General features: G+C 55.3%; 1 protein-coding gene across 5 annotated transcripts in view; it reads right to left on the bottom strand.

Moving 5' to 3' along the window:
• Window positions 1-18317, bottom strand: part of STIM1 (stromal interaction molecule 1) — a 76664-nt gene that overhangs the window by 39047 nt on the left and 19300 nt on the right. For all 5 annotated transcript variants that reach the window (XM_063393329.1, XM_063393326.1, XM_063393328.1 and 2 more), the window contains 4 exons: window positions 12303-12433; window positions 6844-6958; window positions 2102-2213; window positions 1058-1173 (listed from right to left, as the gene is read on the bottom strand). In XM_063393329.1, coding sequence (XP_063249399.1) covers window positions 1058-1173; window positions 2102-2213; window positions 6844-6958; window positions 12303-12433 — 474 coding nt within the window. The remainder of the gene's footprint in view (window positions 1-1057; window positions 1174-2101; window positions 2214-6843; window positions 6959-12302; window positions 12434-18317) is intronic.

Below are 18317 nucleotides of genomic sequence, written 5' to 3' on the forward strand. Positions count from 1 at the left end.
TTCCCTCCTCCAGAGGTGGACAATTCACAGCCTGAGTCACCAGCAGAGCCTCAGGACCTGACAGGGGAGCCCAGGAAAGCCCAGGAGTGATGGCAGAGCTCCAGGACACAAGGACAGAATTCCAGGACATGGCAGCAGCTCCTCTGGGCACAGGTAGATCACTGCCCCCACACCTCACCCCTCACCAGCAGCACCACAGAACAGCAGCAGGTTTTACCCTGTGCACACAGGAGAGGCCAGCAGGACAGTGGGAGATGCCCAGGATGCCTCCAGGCTCCAGAGCTGCTCCCACAAATCCATGAACAGCCTGTTCCTGCTCCAGGGAACTGTGCTGGGATGAGTTCCCTGGGAGGGGCTGTGCTGGGCAGTTTGGGTTGCCCAGGTCTGGCTCTGGTGCCCAATCTGTGCACACACAGATCCCAGAACCTCATGTCCAAGGACTTGGTGGCCTTGGGGGTCTTTCCCAACCCTGGTGGGAAATCGAGGCACAGAAGATTCTTGGAACCTCACGCATGCAGGCCCAAACACAGAACTGAGTACAGCCTCAACCAAGACCTTGGAAAAGGCTTCAAAATTTAGAGACCACAAGCTAAAATGTGGATTTGTAGTTTAGACAGAAACATATTAAGCTAGGTAGTGGAAAGTTTTAAGGTTTTAAAGTTTGGATATAAAAGTAGTTATAGAAATAGTAAGAAGTTTAAAGGTGTAGCAAATAGTTTGTGTGTCGCCATAGGATTGGATAAGAAAGCCCACACTGCGGCAGGACATCTGATACAGTTTAAGTAGCGACTGGTGTGAAAGTTAAAACAGGACGTGTGATACAGTTTAATTAATTAGCCACTGGTGTGAAAGTTAAAACAATCTGTGTGGCAGCAGCTTATTGACTGACAAACCTTTAAAAGCCCTTGTAACCTGTGCTTGTGTGGCCACTGGCCACGATCCCCTGGCGTGTGTGCTGAGGAGTTCTCACTGCCCGAGACTGAGCAGTGAATGTGCTTTAACCCAAACACCTCCCCTGTGTCCCAGCAGCCCCCTGCAGCTGCAGCTGGGTACTCACACAGAGGGGGCCCGAAGAGCACCGTGTCCAGAGCCTTGAGCTGCAGCTTCTGCCGGTGGCTGCGGTCCGTCATCTTCAGCACCGTGCCCATCATGGTGGCGTTGTTCACTGCCAGCCTGCACAACGGGAAAACGAGCTGTGGGCACGCCCGCCAGCACCGGCAACACACCAGGGCCTGGGAGCTCCCTGCTGCCAGGACAGAGCCCTCACTGCTGCTGCCTCTGAACCACGGTGTCTCTAGGACACTTTGCTGCAGCATTTTTAGGACTGGGAGAGAGCAGGAAAAACCAGGGCCAGGCCGAATTCGTTAACCTAGCAGCATGAGGGACTGATTTCCCATCCAAACCCATCCTTTAGTGTCCTACCAATCACTAATAACTATTTTTTAACCAAGTCTCCTTGCCTTTACATCCTGTGTCACAGACCATAAACCACAGCTCTCCCTTGGAAGGAATGTGGATGCACATTGTGCTGCCTCAAAAACATCCTCATTTTATCCCCAGGTAATCCCTCCTTCCCAGTCAGGTGAAAAGTCTCCTTTCCAGCAACAGGAATCTTTATCCAGAAGAGCTGCACTGAGGTTTTTCAAACCCATTACAAGTTTAGGCTGACTCCCACCCAGCATTTCTCAATATGGAATCATGGAATGGTTTGGGTTGGGAGGGACCTCAAATCCCACCCAGTGCCACCCCTGCCATGGCAGGGACACCTCCCACTGTCCCAGGCTGCTCCAGCCCCAGTGTCCAGCCTGGCCTTGGGCACTGCCAGGGATGCAGGGGCAGCCACAGCTGCTCTGGGCACCCTGTGCCAGGGCCTGCCCACCCTGCCAGGGAACAATTCCTGATTCCCTAAATCAACCCCAAAATTCCCCACTTTTCACTCACAACTGGAGCAGAACAGGAACCAGGCTGGGCAGTGCCACGGAACTCCAGATGACGAGAGGAGCTGACTCCTGCCAGGCCCTGATTCTTCCCCTGCACACATCCCTGGGGACACCGTGAGCACTGACCCCAGGCGTGGCACTGACCCACACGTGGCACTGACCTGGGCATGGCGTGGCCGCTGAGCTGCAGCTTGCGGAAGGTCTCCTCGTACTGGGGCAGCTCCACGTAGGAAATGAGCCACTGAACCACCTCCTCCACCGTCCAGTTGTACACTGCGGAGAGCAACACAGGCCAACAGCTCAGTGTGGGTGCCTGAGATAGCAGAGAGTCACAGCTTTGGGTGGGAGGGACCCCACAGCCCACCCAGTGCCAGCCCTGCCACGGCAGGGACACTTCCCACTGTCCCAGGCTGCTCCAGCCCCAGGGTCCAGCCTGGCCTTGGGCACTGCCAGGGATGCAGGGGCAGCCACAGCTGCTCTGGGCACCTGTGCCAGGGCCTGCCCACCCTGCCAGGGAACAATTCCTGATTCCCAAGATCCCACCCAGCCCTGCCCTCTGGCTCTGGGACACTCCAGGCAGTCCTGCAGGACCTCAGCCTCCCCCTCATGGGTCTATCTTTGCCCAGACTCCAGGTGACCACACATGGCGTGGGAAGAGCTGCCTGGAGCTTTCCCTGTCACAACACACCTTTCCCAGGGTTGCCTTCCCCTGTGCTCCCAGCTCCCAAAATTAAAACATGCAATGAGGCCATCAGATAGAGGAGCAGCAGAGGCTCCACCTCCTGCCACAGCACCAGCCCAGGCCTGGCACCGTGGCAGGGCCAACACCCAAAGTGCTGGCAGGGGACAGCAGGGATCACTCTGATTTCTACCAGCCAGGTGATCCTGCTGCCTCCAAACTCCCAACAGGGAATGTTCATCCTCATCACATGCTCAAAGCCAGGAATTCTGAGGTCAGCTCCTAAAGCCTCAGCCCCTGCTCCAGATCCATGGCACAGGGTGCCCAGAGCAGCTGTGGCTGCCCCTGCATCCCTGGCAGTGCCCAAGGCCAGGCTGGACCCTGGGGCTGGAGCAGCCTGGGACAGTGGGAGGTGTCCCTGCCATGGCAGGGGTGGCACTGGATGGGCTCTGAGGTCCCTCCAACCCAAACCATTCTGGGATTCCCTCTGAGCTTTGACCAAGGAAAGAGCACATGGAGTGATGCCGGAAAGAAACGATTGGAAGCAGCTTGAGAAAGGATCTGTGGGAGGAGGTGGAGCAGGTGCTGCAGCCCAGGTGAACCAGGTGAACTTTGCTCCTTAACCTCCTCCCCTGGGCATCTGTGGATTATTTTTGGAGCTGTCAAGCAGCTCCAGAGCCATAAGTGACGAAACCTTGGGAAACCCAGCTCCTGCCTTTGCCACCTTGTTGTGTTGTACTTACAGCAGTGCTCTGAAGGCAAAGACCATCCCAGAATAACACATTAATTTGGATTGGGAGTGACCTCAGAGCACATCCAGAGCCCCCCCGCCACGGCAGGGACACCTTCCACTGTCCCAGGCTGCTCCAAGCTCCGTCCAACCTGTCCTGGGACACAGCAGGTGTTTTTACTGGACGGGGGGGCTTTGTTACACTTTAATTTATCATCCTCTGTCCCTGTCCATGGCAGGGCTGCACGGCTCTGCTGCAGTATGAACCCTGACTTGGCCTGGGAGCAGGAGAACCATCTCCCCAAGCTCCAGGGAGCCCAATGCCTCCCGCAGGGAGTGAGGGGTGAGGGAGAGGAGGGATGTGCCATCTGGGAGAGACGAAGCATCTGGTGGAGATAGGAGGGCTCAGAGATGGAGCTCAGAGCTAATGGAGTTGATGAAGCTGAGGGAGCAGAGGCAGAGCCCAGTGCTGAGTGAGGCTCAAAGGAAGGTGCCATCCCCATGGACACTGCCCTCAGCTGAAGGGTGGCACAGACAAGGCCACCGAGCTGCCCTGGCTGCAGGGAGCTCCCTACAGCTCCTGGCCACTGTCCCACACACTGGGGACACTGTGGCTGTGGGCACGAGCAGGGTGTTAACCATGGAAGCAGTGGGAGAAGCCACAGGCCCTGCACGGTGGCATCCCCAGCGCCCTGCCATGGGGCACGAGGCCACATCCCAGCCACCAGCACTGCCAGCCCGGGGCTCCATCACCAGCACTGCCAGCCCGGGGCTCCATCACCAGCACTGCCAGCCCGGGGCTCCATCACCGGCACTGCCAGCCCGGGGCTCCATCACCAGCACTGCCAGCCCGGGGCTCCATCACCAGCACTGCCAGCCTGGGGCTCCATCACCAGCACTGCCAGCCCGGGGCTCCATCACCGGCACTGCCAGCCCGGGGCTCCATCACCAGCACTGCCAGCCTGGGGCTCCTCCAGAGCCTCTGGCTTCTCTCACTTCCACATCTGCAGGTGTTTGTTTTGGGAAGAAGTCCCTGAGAATCAAGCACCAAGATCAGCAGGACCCTGCCCTGCCTCCTCCTCCTGATCTGGCATCACTTCCATGGCTTTGGCAGAGCCAGGCCCACCCAGGGAACAATCCATCAGACCAGAATCTCATAAGGGCACCACAGCCTTGATCTTCTGCGACAATTAAGGGGCAGAAGTGTCTTTTTACTTTCCACATGTGACCAGGAACAGCAGCAACGGATGGGGGAAAAAGCAATGGCCTGAAAACAAATGCAACAGGCCCAGGGACCCCATCCCTGTGGGATGTCAGTGCCCCTCACAGCTGCTTTTCACACCCACAGCAAGGAGCAGACCTTCCCTACAGGCCTGATTCCACTCTCATGACTTCAGTTCACTCTCCCAAATTAGACTTCAAATCTCCCTGGCAGTGCCAAGGCCAGGCTGGGCACTGGGGCTTGGAGCAGCCTGGGACAGTGGGAGGTGTCCCTGCCTGGCACTGGGTGGGCTTTAATCCCAAACTCTCTGTGACTCCATGACATCAGCCCACCCTTCAGAAGAAACCAGGCACTTACTCTATTAACCAGATGTACAAACTGCTGAAAGGGAAAACAAGAGCAGGAACTAAATCCAAGCCTGGGACACCCACGGTGCCACGGCAGGCCTGGCAGGGACGGGCAGGTCCCGCGTGTGCCAGGGGCAGGGACAGAGCCAAGGCAGCTCAGTAATGAAGGGACCTGGCGAGTATCAAGGGACGTTCTCCTCCATCCCTTAACGATTTCTACCCTTTCCCATCTGACAGCAGAATACACTGCAGGCAAAGCCATCTGTAAACAGCCCTGTAATGGGATAAATATTTCTTACACGAGGCACTCCTTGGACACAGAGTCATGGAAGGGCAGGATCCTTGGGGCTGGAAAATCCCTCTGAGCCCCCAAAGGCCAACCATGCCCAGCACTGCCAAAGCCACCACTGACCATGTTCCCCAGTGCCCTCCACAGGGCTGTGAAACCCCCCCAGGGTGTGACTCCATCCCTGTCCTGGGCAGCTGCGCCACTCCTGAGTGATGTGGACAGGAGTTTTCAATACATCCCTGCCCACCACCATGGGAGAGAGTCTGGTCTGGGATACACAGCTCTGGATACATCACACAGATATCATGGAATGCTTTGGATTGGGAGGGACCCCACAGCCCACCCAGTGCCACCCCTGCCATGGCAGGGACACCTCCCACTGTCCCAGGCTGCTCCAGCCCCAGTGTCCAGCCTGGCCTTGGGCACTGCCAGGGATGCAGGGGCAGCCACAGCTGCTCTGGGCACCCTGTGCCAGGGCCTGCCCACCCTGCCAGGGAACAATTCCTGATTCCCAAGAGCCCATCCAGCCCTGCCCTCTGGCACTGGGAGCCATTCCCTGGCTCCTGTCCCTCTGTCCCTTGTCCCCAGTCCCTCTGCAGCTCTCCTGGCGCCCCTTCAGGCCCTGGCAGGGGCTCTGAGCTCTCCCTGGAGCGTTCCCTTCTCCTGCACAGCCCCACTGTGCTTTCAATCCAGCAAATGCTGCCCCTCAGTGCCCATTTAGTGCCCAGGAATGGGAGGGAGCCCTTCCTGCTGCCCCCCTGCAGCTGGATCCACAGCTCTAAACACAGAGCACGGCCCACCCAGAGGAATGTAAGGGCTGATACAGAAAAGCCAAATACAAACAGGACACAAATGAGAAACTGAAACTTCTATGGCTGATGAACTGATTAGAAGACCGATATCCAGCATTTCAAGGAATGGATGTAGATACAACTCCTCTTTTAGAGATGAGGAGCACGGAAAAAATGGATTAATAATATCTGTGGAATTCTGAGTGAAAGCACTGGGGAAGCACTTGCCAACCTTAAAAGTTTGTTCCAAGATTCCCACATTTCAGGAAGTTTCTCACCAAAGGCTGAACTCCCATCACTTCCCTGGGTGCTGGGATGAATAATAGCATTTTGGAACAGCTACAAGTTATTTCTACATGGACTTACTGATGACACTCCCTGGATTTTATTCTCCCTGCTTTTCACTGTGAAGGAGCTGTTCAGGTTCAAAAAGTTTCTCCTAAGGAAAACACAACTTGCAGGAAAGCTCCCAGGCAGCTCTAGTGAATATTTAGGATGTTATCACCCCATTAAAATTCCATCTGAAACTGGGTGTTTGAAGGGGAACCTGGAACTGGAGAGCATTTGGCTCTGTTTAACCCACATTTCTAGGGCAGAGGTACAAAATGCTAACTGGTACTTTGGTGGCCATGCTCAGGTGCACCATGAACAGTTTGGAAGCACCAAGGCTGAGGAAATCCTGGGAATGCACACCTCAGAAAGGGAGAGGAAGAGCACAAGGCCTGCTACAAGGAAGGAAAAGCAGCACACTCCTCCTGAGAGCTGCATCCTGCCCAGGGCATCTGAAATCCAAACACTTTGGCACTCTTGGGAAAGGATTTCTTGGCTTTTTCCCCCTTTTTTACCTTCAGATGTTTTCCAGGCCTTCCAGAGATCCTCCACACTGATGAGCTTGTCTTCCCCATGGAAAGTGCTGTGCTTGACGGCTGGGTCATGGTAATTCAAGTCTTCCCTCAAGAACTAGGAGAGGAATTAACAACAGGATTAGCCTTTCGTTCATCTTTTAGGGACATGAGGAGTATAAAAAATTTTGAATAGTAATAATTATGATGGGATATCAAAATAAATCTGAATAATTAAAAGAATGGATCTATTAGATATATAAGATATACACATCTACCTTTTATAGACCAGCCAGGAAATATTCAGTAAGTAAATACCTTAAATTCATTTTAACACTGAGAAGGGATAATTAATCAGAACCTTGGGTCTTTGGGTTCCAGACTTTCATTCGAATTACAGAATCACTCAAGTGATTCTTGAAAATTCACTCAAGTGGCACAACAGAACCAGCCTTATGTCACTGGAGTAAGAACTCAAAAAATAATACTGGATTTGATCTGCACCTTCAAATCCAAGCTGGAACAAATGCCATGGGCAGGAGGAGAGGCAGTTCCACTGAAAAATATAGATAAATATATGTATCCTAACTTAGAGGGCGCCCAGAGCAGCTGTGGCTGCCCCTGCATCCCTGGCAGTGCCCAAGGCCAGGTTGGGCACTGGGGCTGGAGCAGCCTGGGACAGTGGGAGGCGTCCCTGCCATGGCAGGGGTGGCACTGGGTGGGCTCTGAGGTCCCTCTCAACCTAAACCAGTCTGTGAAATCCCCCAGCAGACAGAGGAGCACTCACATCCCACAGATGGAACCAAGTGAAAGGATAATTCCTGCCCCTCAGGACATGATCCCCACACAGGCAGCTTCATCTTTGGGCTCTTCCATGTGTGGCAGGATTATGTGCACACAGTAAACATCCTTAGATGTGGAGGTGCAGTTCTAACATCAGACAGGGCAGCTTTACATTCCGGCTCCCTGCAAATCCCCTGCAGGCAAATCCCCTGCAGGCAAATCCCGGGGGTGCCAGCCTGGGGCTCCCCCTCTTCCCCTCCTGCCTGGCAGGAAACTCGGACCAAGGGGGAATTTGGGAGAACGCCTGGTTTCAGCAGGGCCTGGGGGCTCCAGCTGTGCCCACCCCGGCGGGTGACGTCATGAGTGTGGCAATGTCACCGATGTCACCGGCCCCGCTCCAGCTCCCGGCAGCGGGATCAGCTGCTGCTCTGTAAATTTAGCTCGGGAGCACAGAAAGGAAAAGTGATCCCTCAGCTTCCCTGGGACTCATCATGGCCAAAACAAATCCCAAGGACTAGGCAGAGGGGACGGAGCTGGGCTGGGGGGGATGTCCCGATAGGATGGGGCTGGAGGAGCTGAGCTGAGCCCACCAGAGCCCAAAGAGACCTTAAAGCACATTTGCCACCAGTACCTTCTGGGGAAAACACAAAATCATGGAATCCCAGACTGGTTTGGGTTGGGAAGGACCTTAAAGACCACCCAGTCCCACCCCTGCCACGGACAGGGACACCTTCCACTATCCCAACTATTCCAAAGCCCGGTTTAACACAGAGCCACTGTGCAGAGTACTGACCTGCTTGCAAACCACTAAAAAGCAGCACTTCCAGGGGTTAAAGATCCCACTGATCCCAGGCGTGGAGACGCCCAAAGCTCTGACTCCTGGACAGAGAGTGGACCAGAGCATTTCCAAGGTCCCACATGAACCATCTCCAAGATCCCATGCAGACACAGCCAGGCTGTGAATCCACAAGGGCAGAAGGAAAACTCAGCCAGTCCTGAGTCTCCCCACCAAGTTCAGGGAAAGACAAACCATGGCCAAACCAGCCAAAAGCAACAGGCCCAGAACCACTGCTACAAACACAGCATGAGCTGGGATCACAGTGGGAAGGCTCAGCCTGGGAATGCTGATCTTGGTGCTCTGGGGCACCAACAGCAGGAGCACCTGGAGCTGCTGGAGAGATCCAGAGGAGCCACGGGGCTTCTCCAGGGCTGGAGCCCCTCTGGAGCCAGGCTGGGAGAGCTGGGGGTGCTCACCTGGAGAGGAGAAGCTCCAGGGAGAGCTCAGAGCCCCTGCCAGGGCCTGAAGGTCCTCTCCATGAGAGCTGCAGAGGGACTGGGATGAACTTGCTGGCTGAAGATACACTCAGAAATGAGCAGATCCCCAAAATGGGATTTTCTGGTGGGTTTTTTCCATAGAATCAGAGAATCTCCTGAGTTGGAAGGGACCCAAAAAGATCATCAAGTCCAAGTCCTGGCTCTGCACAGCCCCAACAATCCCACTCTGTGCCTGAGAACACTGTCCAAACTCTCCTTGAACCCTGTTTTGTGTATTTTTTATCTGCAGAAACTCCAGCTACTGGAGTGATTTTTCAAACCTTCCCATCCCTCCCACACCCCTGGATGTGTGCCACCCTCTCTCCCTCCCTCCGGAGCAGCGGCTCGCGCTGTGCCGGGTCCAAGGGCCAGCCCCGGGCTCACTGTGTCCCCACCTTCAGCCCTCCTGAGCTGCCAACTCCAGCACAGCCACAGACACCTCCTGTCCCCAAGGCCCCTTCCCCACACTGACCCCAGGCACAGGAGCAGCACCGGGAGGAGCCAGGGAAAGGCTGAGCAGCCACACAAACCTTGTTTCCTGAGGAAACCAGGCTGGCAGCATCCGCCAGCACCGGGAACCCACATCCCAAACTGCCGGAGCTGCCCGGGCTGTGAGCGTGGGGACAGGAATAGATCCCTAATTAGGAGATTTCCCCGTGAGGGACAGTTCTTTCACTTCAATCGAGGCCACTGATGTCATCTGAAACTTCATTGAAAATTCACTTCCCAGCAGGAAAACTGCAAGGATGACTTATGGGCAGCACGAAGCTGTGGGACAAAACTCCACCCATACTTTATTTTAAAAACAGCATTGTCTGTGTGCCCCCTTCTGCCCAGGCAGGGGTTTCAGTCCAAACAAAATATTCCCATCACTTACCCCCAGAGGGTAGGAGCCAAAATAATAAATGAAAATATAAAGTTCTCAACCAACAGGAAAATGCCCATCCCTGGAAATGTTCGAATCCAGGCTGGACCAGGCTTAGAGCAGTCTGAGATAATGGAAGGTGTCTCTGCCCATGGCAGGTGGTGGAGCTGGATGAGGTTTGAAGTCCCTCCCACGCCAGGCCATCCTGGAAGTCCATGAACCCCGTAAAAGGTTTAAATTTGAGCCTCCTGCATTCTTCCCAATAATCCCCCAGCAGCTGTCCCACCACAGCCCGGAGCTGAACCTGACTGCAGGGTCCATGTGCGGGAGAGTGATAACCTTGACAGGGAGAAGCCAGCAGGAGCTGGCTCAGAGAGGGAAATTCCTGGAATACCTCATTCCGTGGCTCCAGAGCTTATTGACAGGTGAACTTAATGCAACTTCAATGAAAGCTTAGCAGAGGTAAAGCAGCAACTGATGTATGGAATGCCAGGGACAAGGAATCACTGAGGTTGGAAAAGACTTCAAATCATTGAGTCCAACTGTAAATGCAACAATCCAAGTGCAGGTGCCTCTGGGTGGGGCAATCCCAGCCCAAACACAGCCTGGGGGAGACTGGATTGGGAGCAGCCCTGGGGAGAAGGAGCTGCAGGTTGGTGGGGAAAGCTCCACACTCCCCAGCCACAAGTGCTGAAATCCCTGTGCCCCTGGGCTGATCCCTCAGCATGGGGCAGCAGGAAAAGGATTGGGATTCTGCCCCTCTGCCCCACTCAGGCTGGACAGCCTTTTCCAGGAGGAATTTTCCCAATACCCAACCTGAACTCCCCCTGGTTCAATTAAGGCCATTCCCTCTCCTCCTGTCCCTGTTCCTGGAGCACAGCCCGACCCCCCCGGCTGTCCCCTCCTGTCAGGGACTTGTGCAGAGCCAAAAGGTCCCCCTGAGCCTCCTTTTCTGCAGGCTGAGCCCTCTCCCGTGCTCCAGACCCTTTTCAAGCCCTGCTGCCCTCCTGAGAGCAGAGCAGAGGTGCTGGGGCAGGAGCAGCCCTGCCAGGGCTCAGCACTGCTCCGATCCGGCTCAGAGGGGTTTGAGGAGTGGCTCTAAGAGCACCAAGGCAGTGATTCTGCAGCCTCTTGGAAAAACCCATTGAATTCCTCCCAGCCTGGCAGTGTCTCAGTGCCAAGGCTCGGAGCACACATCCCCAGCAGTGTTTTGCTCCCAGTGATTCCAGGGGGAGTGGGGGCAGGATTTGCTCAGAGACATAAAACTGCCAGTTCTGCCCAACCCGAAGGAAAAGAGGCTTATTCCTAATTCAATGCCAAGCAGCAGCACACAAGGGCTGAAATGGGCTGCCCCAGGCTGCCCCAGCCCCTGGGAGAGGCTGAGCTGCAGCTCCAGCCACTCAGTGCGGGGAACTGCCTCCAGGGAAACACCTCATGTGGTGGAGGAAATGCAACTGGAAACTTTTCAATTGTTCTCATTACTCACTCAAGTGGGACTGAGGCAGAGGGAACAGCCCTGCAAGCCAGGAACAGCCACCCAAAACCAGCAGCTCCCGGCACCAAGGGCCTGTTCCGTGTCCCTGGGGACTGTCACTGCTCCACAGGGACACTGTGATGGCTGCATGTGCAAGAGCAGCTGTGGCTGCCCCTGCATCCCTGGCAGCGTCCCAGGCAAGGCTGGATGAGGCTTGGAGCAGCCTGGGACAGTGGGAGGTGTCCCTGCCCCTGGGAAGGGTGGCACAGGATGGGTTTTAGGTCTCTTCCAGCCCAAACCAGTCTGGGATTCTGTAACCTGGGACTGCAGAGCTACCTGAGGGGCAACACATCCCTGCACCCACGTTTCCTCTCAGCTTCCAACACTGACTTCCCTGTTTAGCTGCCAGTTCTCCATAGAAGACAGATTTCCTCACCTCCAACAAGCACCCACCACAACTGAGGCAATGCTACAAAGAGCTTTCCCTTTCCCAGCAGACTCTTATTTCCATTGGTGCCTGTGTACACAAAGAACAACTTCCTTTCTCTTCAATCCTTTATCAGCTAAAATGTCCAAGGCTGACACAACAAAACGCTGCTCCTTTTTTTGCAGTGAGCACACACGATTGAAACTGCTTCAGTTGGCTGATGGAAGAATGCAGTAAACATAAAATCATGCAATGGTTTGGCTTGGGAGGGATATTAAAGCTCATTTAATTCCATGGGCAGGGACAGCTTCCACTATCCCAGGCTGCTCCAAGCCTCATACAGCCTGGCTTTGGACACTGCCAGGGATCCAGGGGCAGCCACAGCGTCTCTGGGCAACACTGAAGTGGCCACAAACCCCCAGCAGTGAGGAAAAGCCCCAGCCAGCAGTGCTGAAGTGCTGGGACACCACTTGGATCATCTCAAGGTGACACGTGGCTGCCCCTGTGATGCTGAGGAGGCACCAAGCCCAATTGCAGGCCCTGGCCACAGCAGCCTGGTGGTGAGAGCAGCCCCCAGCAGGGCCCGGCCCCAGACTGACCTCGTCGCTCTCCTCCACGTCCACGTTGCCGTTGGCGTCGTCGTCCATCTGTTTGTGGATGTTGCGCACGGCCTCGAAGCTGAGCTGCTCGTCCTCGTCGTGGCACAGGGCCTTGTCGATGCGGCAGAACTCTGCAGGGGCAAACACGGCAGTCAGGGAGCAGCAGTGACCCCTGCAGCCCCTCCTGGGGCAGGGCAGCCCCCTCACCCTGCCCTCCACACCCCCCCCGGGGCAGGGCAGGGCAGGGCAGGGCAGCCCCTCACCCTGCCCTCCACACCCCCACCGGGGCAGGGCAGGGCAGGGCAGGGCAGCCCCCTCACCCTGCCCTCCACACCCCCACCGGGGCTCTCCCAGCAGGGCCGGGCTCCTGCCCAGGCCCCAGCCCCAGGTCTCCCTTGGAGGCTGCTGCAGTTGGCACTGGGGAGGAAGAGCTGTGTGTTTATAAAACACGTCAATTAAAGCCCTTCCCTCCTTCCTGATTATGGAACGGGCTCTTCTGGCTGCTTTTCACAGGATTTTCTGCTTTCCAAGACCAACACTTTACATTTTGCTGCGTGCCCGAGTCCACGCAGGCACCAAACGGGGCTGATGCAGCCCGTGCATGGCACTGCCAGGTGGTGACACCAGAGCCAGGGATGGGCAATCCCGAGGGACTGGGCAGGACGGGGAGCTGGGACCATGCCAAGGCCATGGAGTGCGGCAGGGCAGGTGCTGCACGGGCTGGGGGTGCTCACCTGAAGAGACACCCGAGAGACCTCGCAGTGCCCAAAGGGGCCCCGGGAAAGCTGGGGAGGGACTGGGGACAAGGGAATGGCTTCCCACTGACAAGAGGACCTGGACAATGACAAAGCCTCCTGCAGAGGCAGGACTGGTGTCCTGCTGCCTCCCAAACCTCGGGAAGTTCATTCCATGCTAACTCATGTGGCCAGGGGTGTCCAGCAGCGCTGTGAACTGGTGACCAAACCAGTGAGTGAACTGGGAACCTTCCCCAGGGCCGTCTGCTCCCCCAGGCCGCCCCTGGCCAGCTGCTGAAGGGTGCTGGCAGTGGTACCAGGCACAGGGAATCACACGGACCTCGGGAGCACATGGGGTGTCCCGAGGTTTGGGGCTCCTCTCCCACCCTGCAGGAGTTTTCTGGTGGCTCAGAACTTTGTGCTGGCCCTTTCTGTGCTGGCTCCTCCCGTTATCTCCGAGGCAGGGACACGAGATGGTCTCGGAGTTTATGCTGTCCTTGGACCCGTCCCCAGAAGGAAAAATGAAGCCAGGCTAAAAGATATCTCCCAAAATATTACATGGTTGTCTTGTTCCGAGCCTGTTGCTGTTGCAACGCTGTAGCAAAGTTTGGATTACAGAAAGGGAAGGTCCCGTTATTGTAAAAGTGGGTTTATTCAGATTAACCCCCTCCTGACCACGGAACTCCTGAGCCCTGGCTCACGTCTGTCCAAGGGTTCACCCAGGGAAAGAGACCTGAAGGGATGAAGTATGGAAGGGATGAAGTATGGAAGGGATGAAGTATGGAAGGGATGAAGTACTGGGGGAGTCAGGATTGAGGGGATCTCGCCCACATTTCCTGCCACCCAAGGACAGCCCCTGGGAACTTCCAGCACAAATGGCAGGAATGAAGATTGACTGAGAGCAGCAGCAAGAGCAATGAAACAAAGGTTTCAAGTGCTGCCAGGTGCTGATAACCAACCACACCATCAAGAGCAATTAAACCAAACTCAGGGAGGAATTTGGCGCTTTCATCAAGACCAGAAAGAGCCTGAATATGGGGCACGAGTGATTTAATCAGCAGACAACCCTGAACTGATAAGGGAATGGTCCCTGAATTTCAGCAGCCAGGATAGGCTATTCATCCCCTCCCTGTTATCTCCACGGGCTGCAGGAATACCCAAAGGAAGGAACAAAGACCAGAACCGGCCACTTTGCCTAAGACTGATGGAAGATTAAGGCTAAAGATCATAGCACAGAATCATCCTCTGGGTGGGAAGGGACCATAAAGCTCATCCACACCTTCCATTGTCCCAGGCTGCTCCAAGCCCTGTCCAAGCAGGCCTGGAATACCGCAATCAGGCTATTACAACACACCTTCAGCAAACAAAAGCCTCAAAATGAGCGTAAAATTGGCTTTATTTAAGCAAATTTTCCTCTCCAGACCATCCAGCCCTGATTTTTGCTGCAGCAGCTTCCCCAAGAGACACTTGCTGCCCAGTCCTCAGCAGGGCCGTGACTCCTGGAGCCTGAGGAACAACACCAGCACCTCCCATCCCTGACTCCTGGAGCCCTGAGGAACAACACCAGCACCTCCCATCCCCTCCCTGACTCCTGGAGCCTGAGGAACAACACCAGCACCTCCCCTCCCATCCCTGACTCCTGGAGCCTGAGGAACAACACCAGCACCTCCCCTCCCATCCCTGACTCCTGGATCCCTGAGGAACAACACCAGCACCTCCCATCCCTGACTCCTGGAGCCTGAGGAACAACACCAGCACCTCCCATCCCTGACTCCTGGATCCCTGAGGAACAACACCAGCACCTCCCATCCCATCCCTGACTCCTGGATCCCTGAGGAACAACACCAGCACCTCCCATCCCTGACTCCTGGATCCCTGAGGAACAACACCAGCACCTCCCATCCCTGACTCCTGGAGCCTGAGGAACAACACCAGCACCTCCCCTCCCACCCCGCCTCTCTGAGTCACCCCGAACCTCCTGTCTCCATCCCGCTGTTCGTGGGTCCCCGCCCGCTCTTTATCTCCCCACTATCAGCTCCATGGCTGCATCTGCCCTGCACAACAAAGAGTCCCTTGTCCCTCCAAGGGGTGTCCTTGATGGGCCATTAACCCGGGCACATCAACACGGGCCGGGCACACATTCCTCCAGCCGCCCTCACATCCCTCCTGCCTCCCTTCTGTCCCTCCTGCCGCCCTCCCCTCCACCACCCCTCGGGGCTCGCTGTCCCCACCACGGGCACTTTGCAGCCTCGCCCCCCAAGGTGCCACCACCCAGATCACCAAGGACACCGAGGCCTAAGTGCTAAAGCAGCGCTGGAATTTCACGGAGACACTGAGGCTGGAAAAGCCCTTGGACACCCTTGGAGTCCAGCTGTTCCCCAGCACTGCCAAGGCCACCACTGACCATGTCCCCAAGGGCCACATCTACAGGGCCGTGAAATCCATCCAGGGCTGTGACTCCACCTGTGCCAGGGCTGGACAACATTTCCCATTCAGGAATTCTTCCCAATCTCCAGGCTGAACCTCCCCGGTGCAATGTGAAGCCGTTTTCAGCTGCCATGGGAGGCAGTTCAGGGTGGCTTTATGACAGATGACAAAGATGTGTCCTATGGTGGTCCCGGCTGGCACAGGCTGCCCAGAGAAGCTGTGGAGGCTCCAGCCATGGAGACACCCAAAACTCAACGGGACACGGCCCTGGACCAGCGGCTCTGCCTGAGCAGGGCTGGAGGGGACGATCCCAGAGCTCCCCGGTAACATCATTTTACAGCAGGCCTTTCCTTTCTCACGGGAGATTCTCTCTAACGAGGATTTTGTTTGTTTAATTTCCCTTCATTTCCCTCTTCGAGGTCCCATTATCTTCAATAATGCCCCAAGCTCGTTAACAGCCCCTGCAGCTCTGTGGGGACAGCACTAAACAGCAGCTTAATTATTACAATTGTCATTTACATAACTGGCTTTTATAAACACCGGGAGGGCAGCCAAGGCAAAAAGCCCTATATTTGGGGAAAAAGAACTGTTTACATATTTCACCCGTGTAAACAAGGGCTCGGTTGAACTTCCGTGCTCTGGGTTCCTCCCCTGGAACTCCGGGTTTCAATTACAAAATGCCAAGGACAACTTCAGGAATTTTAACGAAGGCATTAAACTGTGAGGGATGTATCCAGAGACTTCCATTCCCTCTGCAGCGGTAAGGAATAGCTGGGAAGCCTGACATCTTGCAAGGCTGCAGAGCAGCAGCACAGAGAGCAAGGGTGAAAGGGCACAGTAACAATCCCGGGTTTCCAGCTCTGATTCCCAAAAAATCAGAGCCTGATGGAGCTCCGAGAGTACCCAGCCATTCCCACTGTCAGGAAAGTACTCTGAGTGTACAGCTTGGTTACTAGAGAGAACTGTCAGGCTCCAGGTCTAACCCACCACACTCAGTCACAAGCACAGCTGGAAGTCACAAATAAACACTTTCCTTCAAAAACTTACATGGATTTATCAGTCAGAATTAGGATTTTAGCACATGCTCGTTTTCCTGTTCCTTTTGACCTCCTCTCCTGGCAAACTCCTTCCCTGCGAGGTGCAGAGCCAGGGCACCAAGCCTTGCTCCGGGCAGGCAGGATCCCAGAGGGCAGGGCTGGATGGGCTCTTGGGAATCAGGAATTGTTCCCTGGCAGGGTGGGCAGGCCCTGGCACAGGGTGCCCAGAGCAGCTGTGGCTGCCCCTGCATCCCTGGCAGTGCCCAAGGCCAGGCTGGACACTGGGGCTGGAACAGCCTGGGACAGTGGGAGGTGTCCCTGCCGTGGCAGGGGTGGCACTGGGTGGCCTCTGAGGTCCCTCCCAACCCACACCAGTCTGGGATTCCATGGCCAGCACAGACCTCACCCCTGTTCCCACCTCCCTTACAGAGTGGGAACTCCAACAGTGATTCTCCTGGCAGGTTTGGATGTAGAACCTGGCAGCTGAAGGGAGTTTGCTCAGAGCAGACAAAGGAGAGAGCTCAAGTATCTGCTCAACTGGGAATTATTCCCGTGCTCTTGCTCCTGTGTTCCCATCACCCTTGGGACAGCAGGGATCCACTGCACTCAGCCGGTTTCCCACTCCATGGAATCCCACACTGGTTTGGCTTGGGAGGGACCTTAAAGCCCATCCAGTGCCACCCCCAGCCAGCCCCAGCCTTCTCCAACCTTCAAGGACTACGGAAATTGTAGCAGGAGTTCAAAGAGACCTTCTTCCTCTAAGGGAGCACCTTGCATGATGTAAAAAACCAAACCCTTGAACAACTCAGATTAAACAGTCTAGAAAAAATGTAAATCCAAGCAGAGGTTGGACTGTTTGATCTCTGAGAGACTTTGAAAGAAGCACCAACGCCCTGGGGTGTCTCTGCTGGAAGGTTCAACCCTAAATGTTCACAAACCATTTAATAAGAGTGCCCAGGGAAAGAGGCTGTACCCAGTTCCTGGGGCCAATCCTGTCTCCTCTGCTCTGGAAGTCCCCGGTGTCTCAGGATCAGCATGACAAAGCCACACAGGGTCACAGAGATGCAGCAGGAAGCCCTTTGTGATCCACGAGCCTCCCAGCACCAGCACAGCTGAACACAGCCACGGGAAGGAATTAAGCAGCCAAGTGAGGTTATTGCACAGTCATGAACTTGCACTCAATTAAAACCTTAAAATCCCTTCCCCAAATAGGCTCCTTCCCTTGGCACACGCTCAGCACTTACTTACTACCATCAATTCTCTCATTACTGAGTGCAATCAGCCTTTTTCATCCTCTCCATGCACCAATTTACTGATTTAATGTCAGCCCATTGCCTCCAAACATCCCTTCCCTGCAGCAGCAGCAGCCCTTTCATCCCTGCCTTCCACCCAGTACCCCCATCAGAACTTTGTCACCCTTTTCTTCAAGTGCTTCACTCTTTCCACCCCATTAAAACAACGCACACCCCCAAAACACACACAACCCCCAAAACACACACAACCCCCCAAATCACACACACAATCCCCAAACCACACACACAACCCCCCAAATCACACACACAACCCCCCAAATCACACACACAATCCCCCAAATCACACACACAACCCCCCAAATCACACACACAATCCCCCAAATCACACACACAATCCCCCAAATCACACACACAACCCCCCAAATCACACACACAATCCCCCAAATCACACACACAACCCCCCAAATCACACACACAACCCCCCCAAATCACACACACAATCCCCCAAATCACACACACAACCCCCCCAAATCACACACACAATCCCCCAAATCACACACACAA

The sequence above is a fragment of the Prinia subflava genome, chromosome 3 (assembly GCF_021018805.1).
Source record: "Prinia subflava isolate CZ2003 ecotype Zambia chromosome 3, Cam_Psub_1.2, whole genome shotgun sequence".
NCBI lineage: Eukaryota > Metazoa > Chordata > Aves > Passeriformes > Cisticolidae > Prinia > Prinia subflava.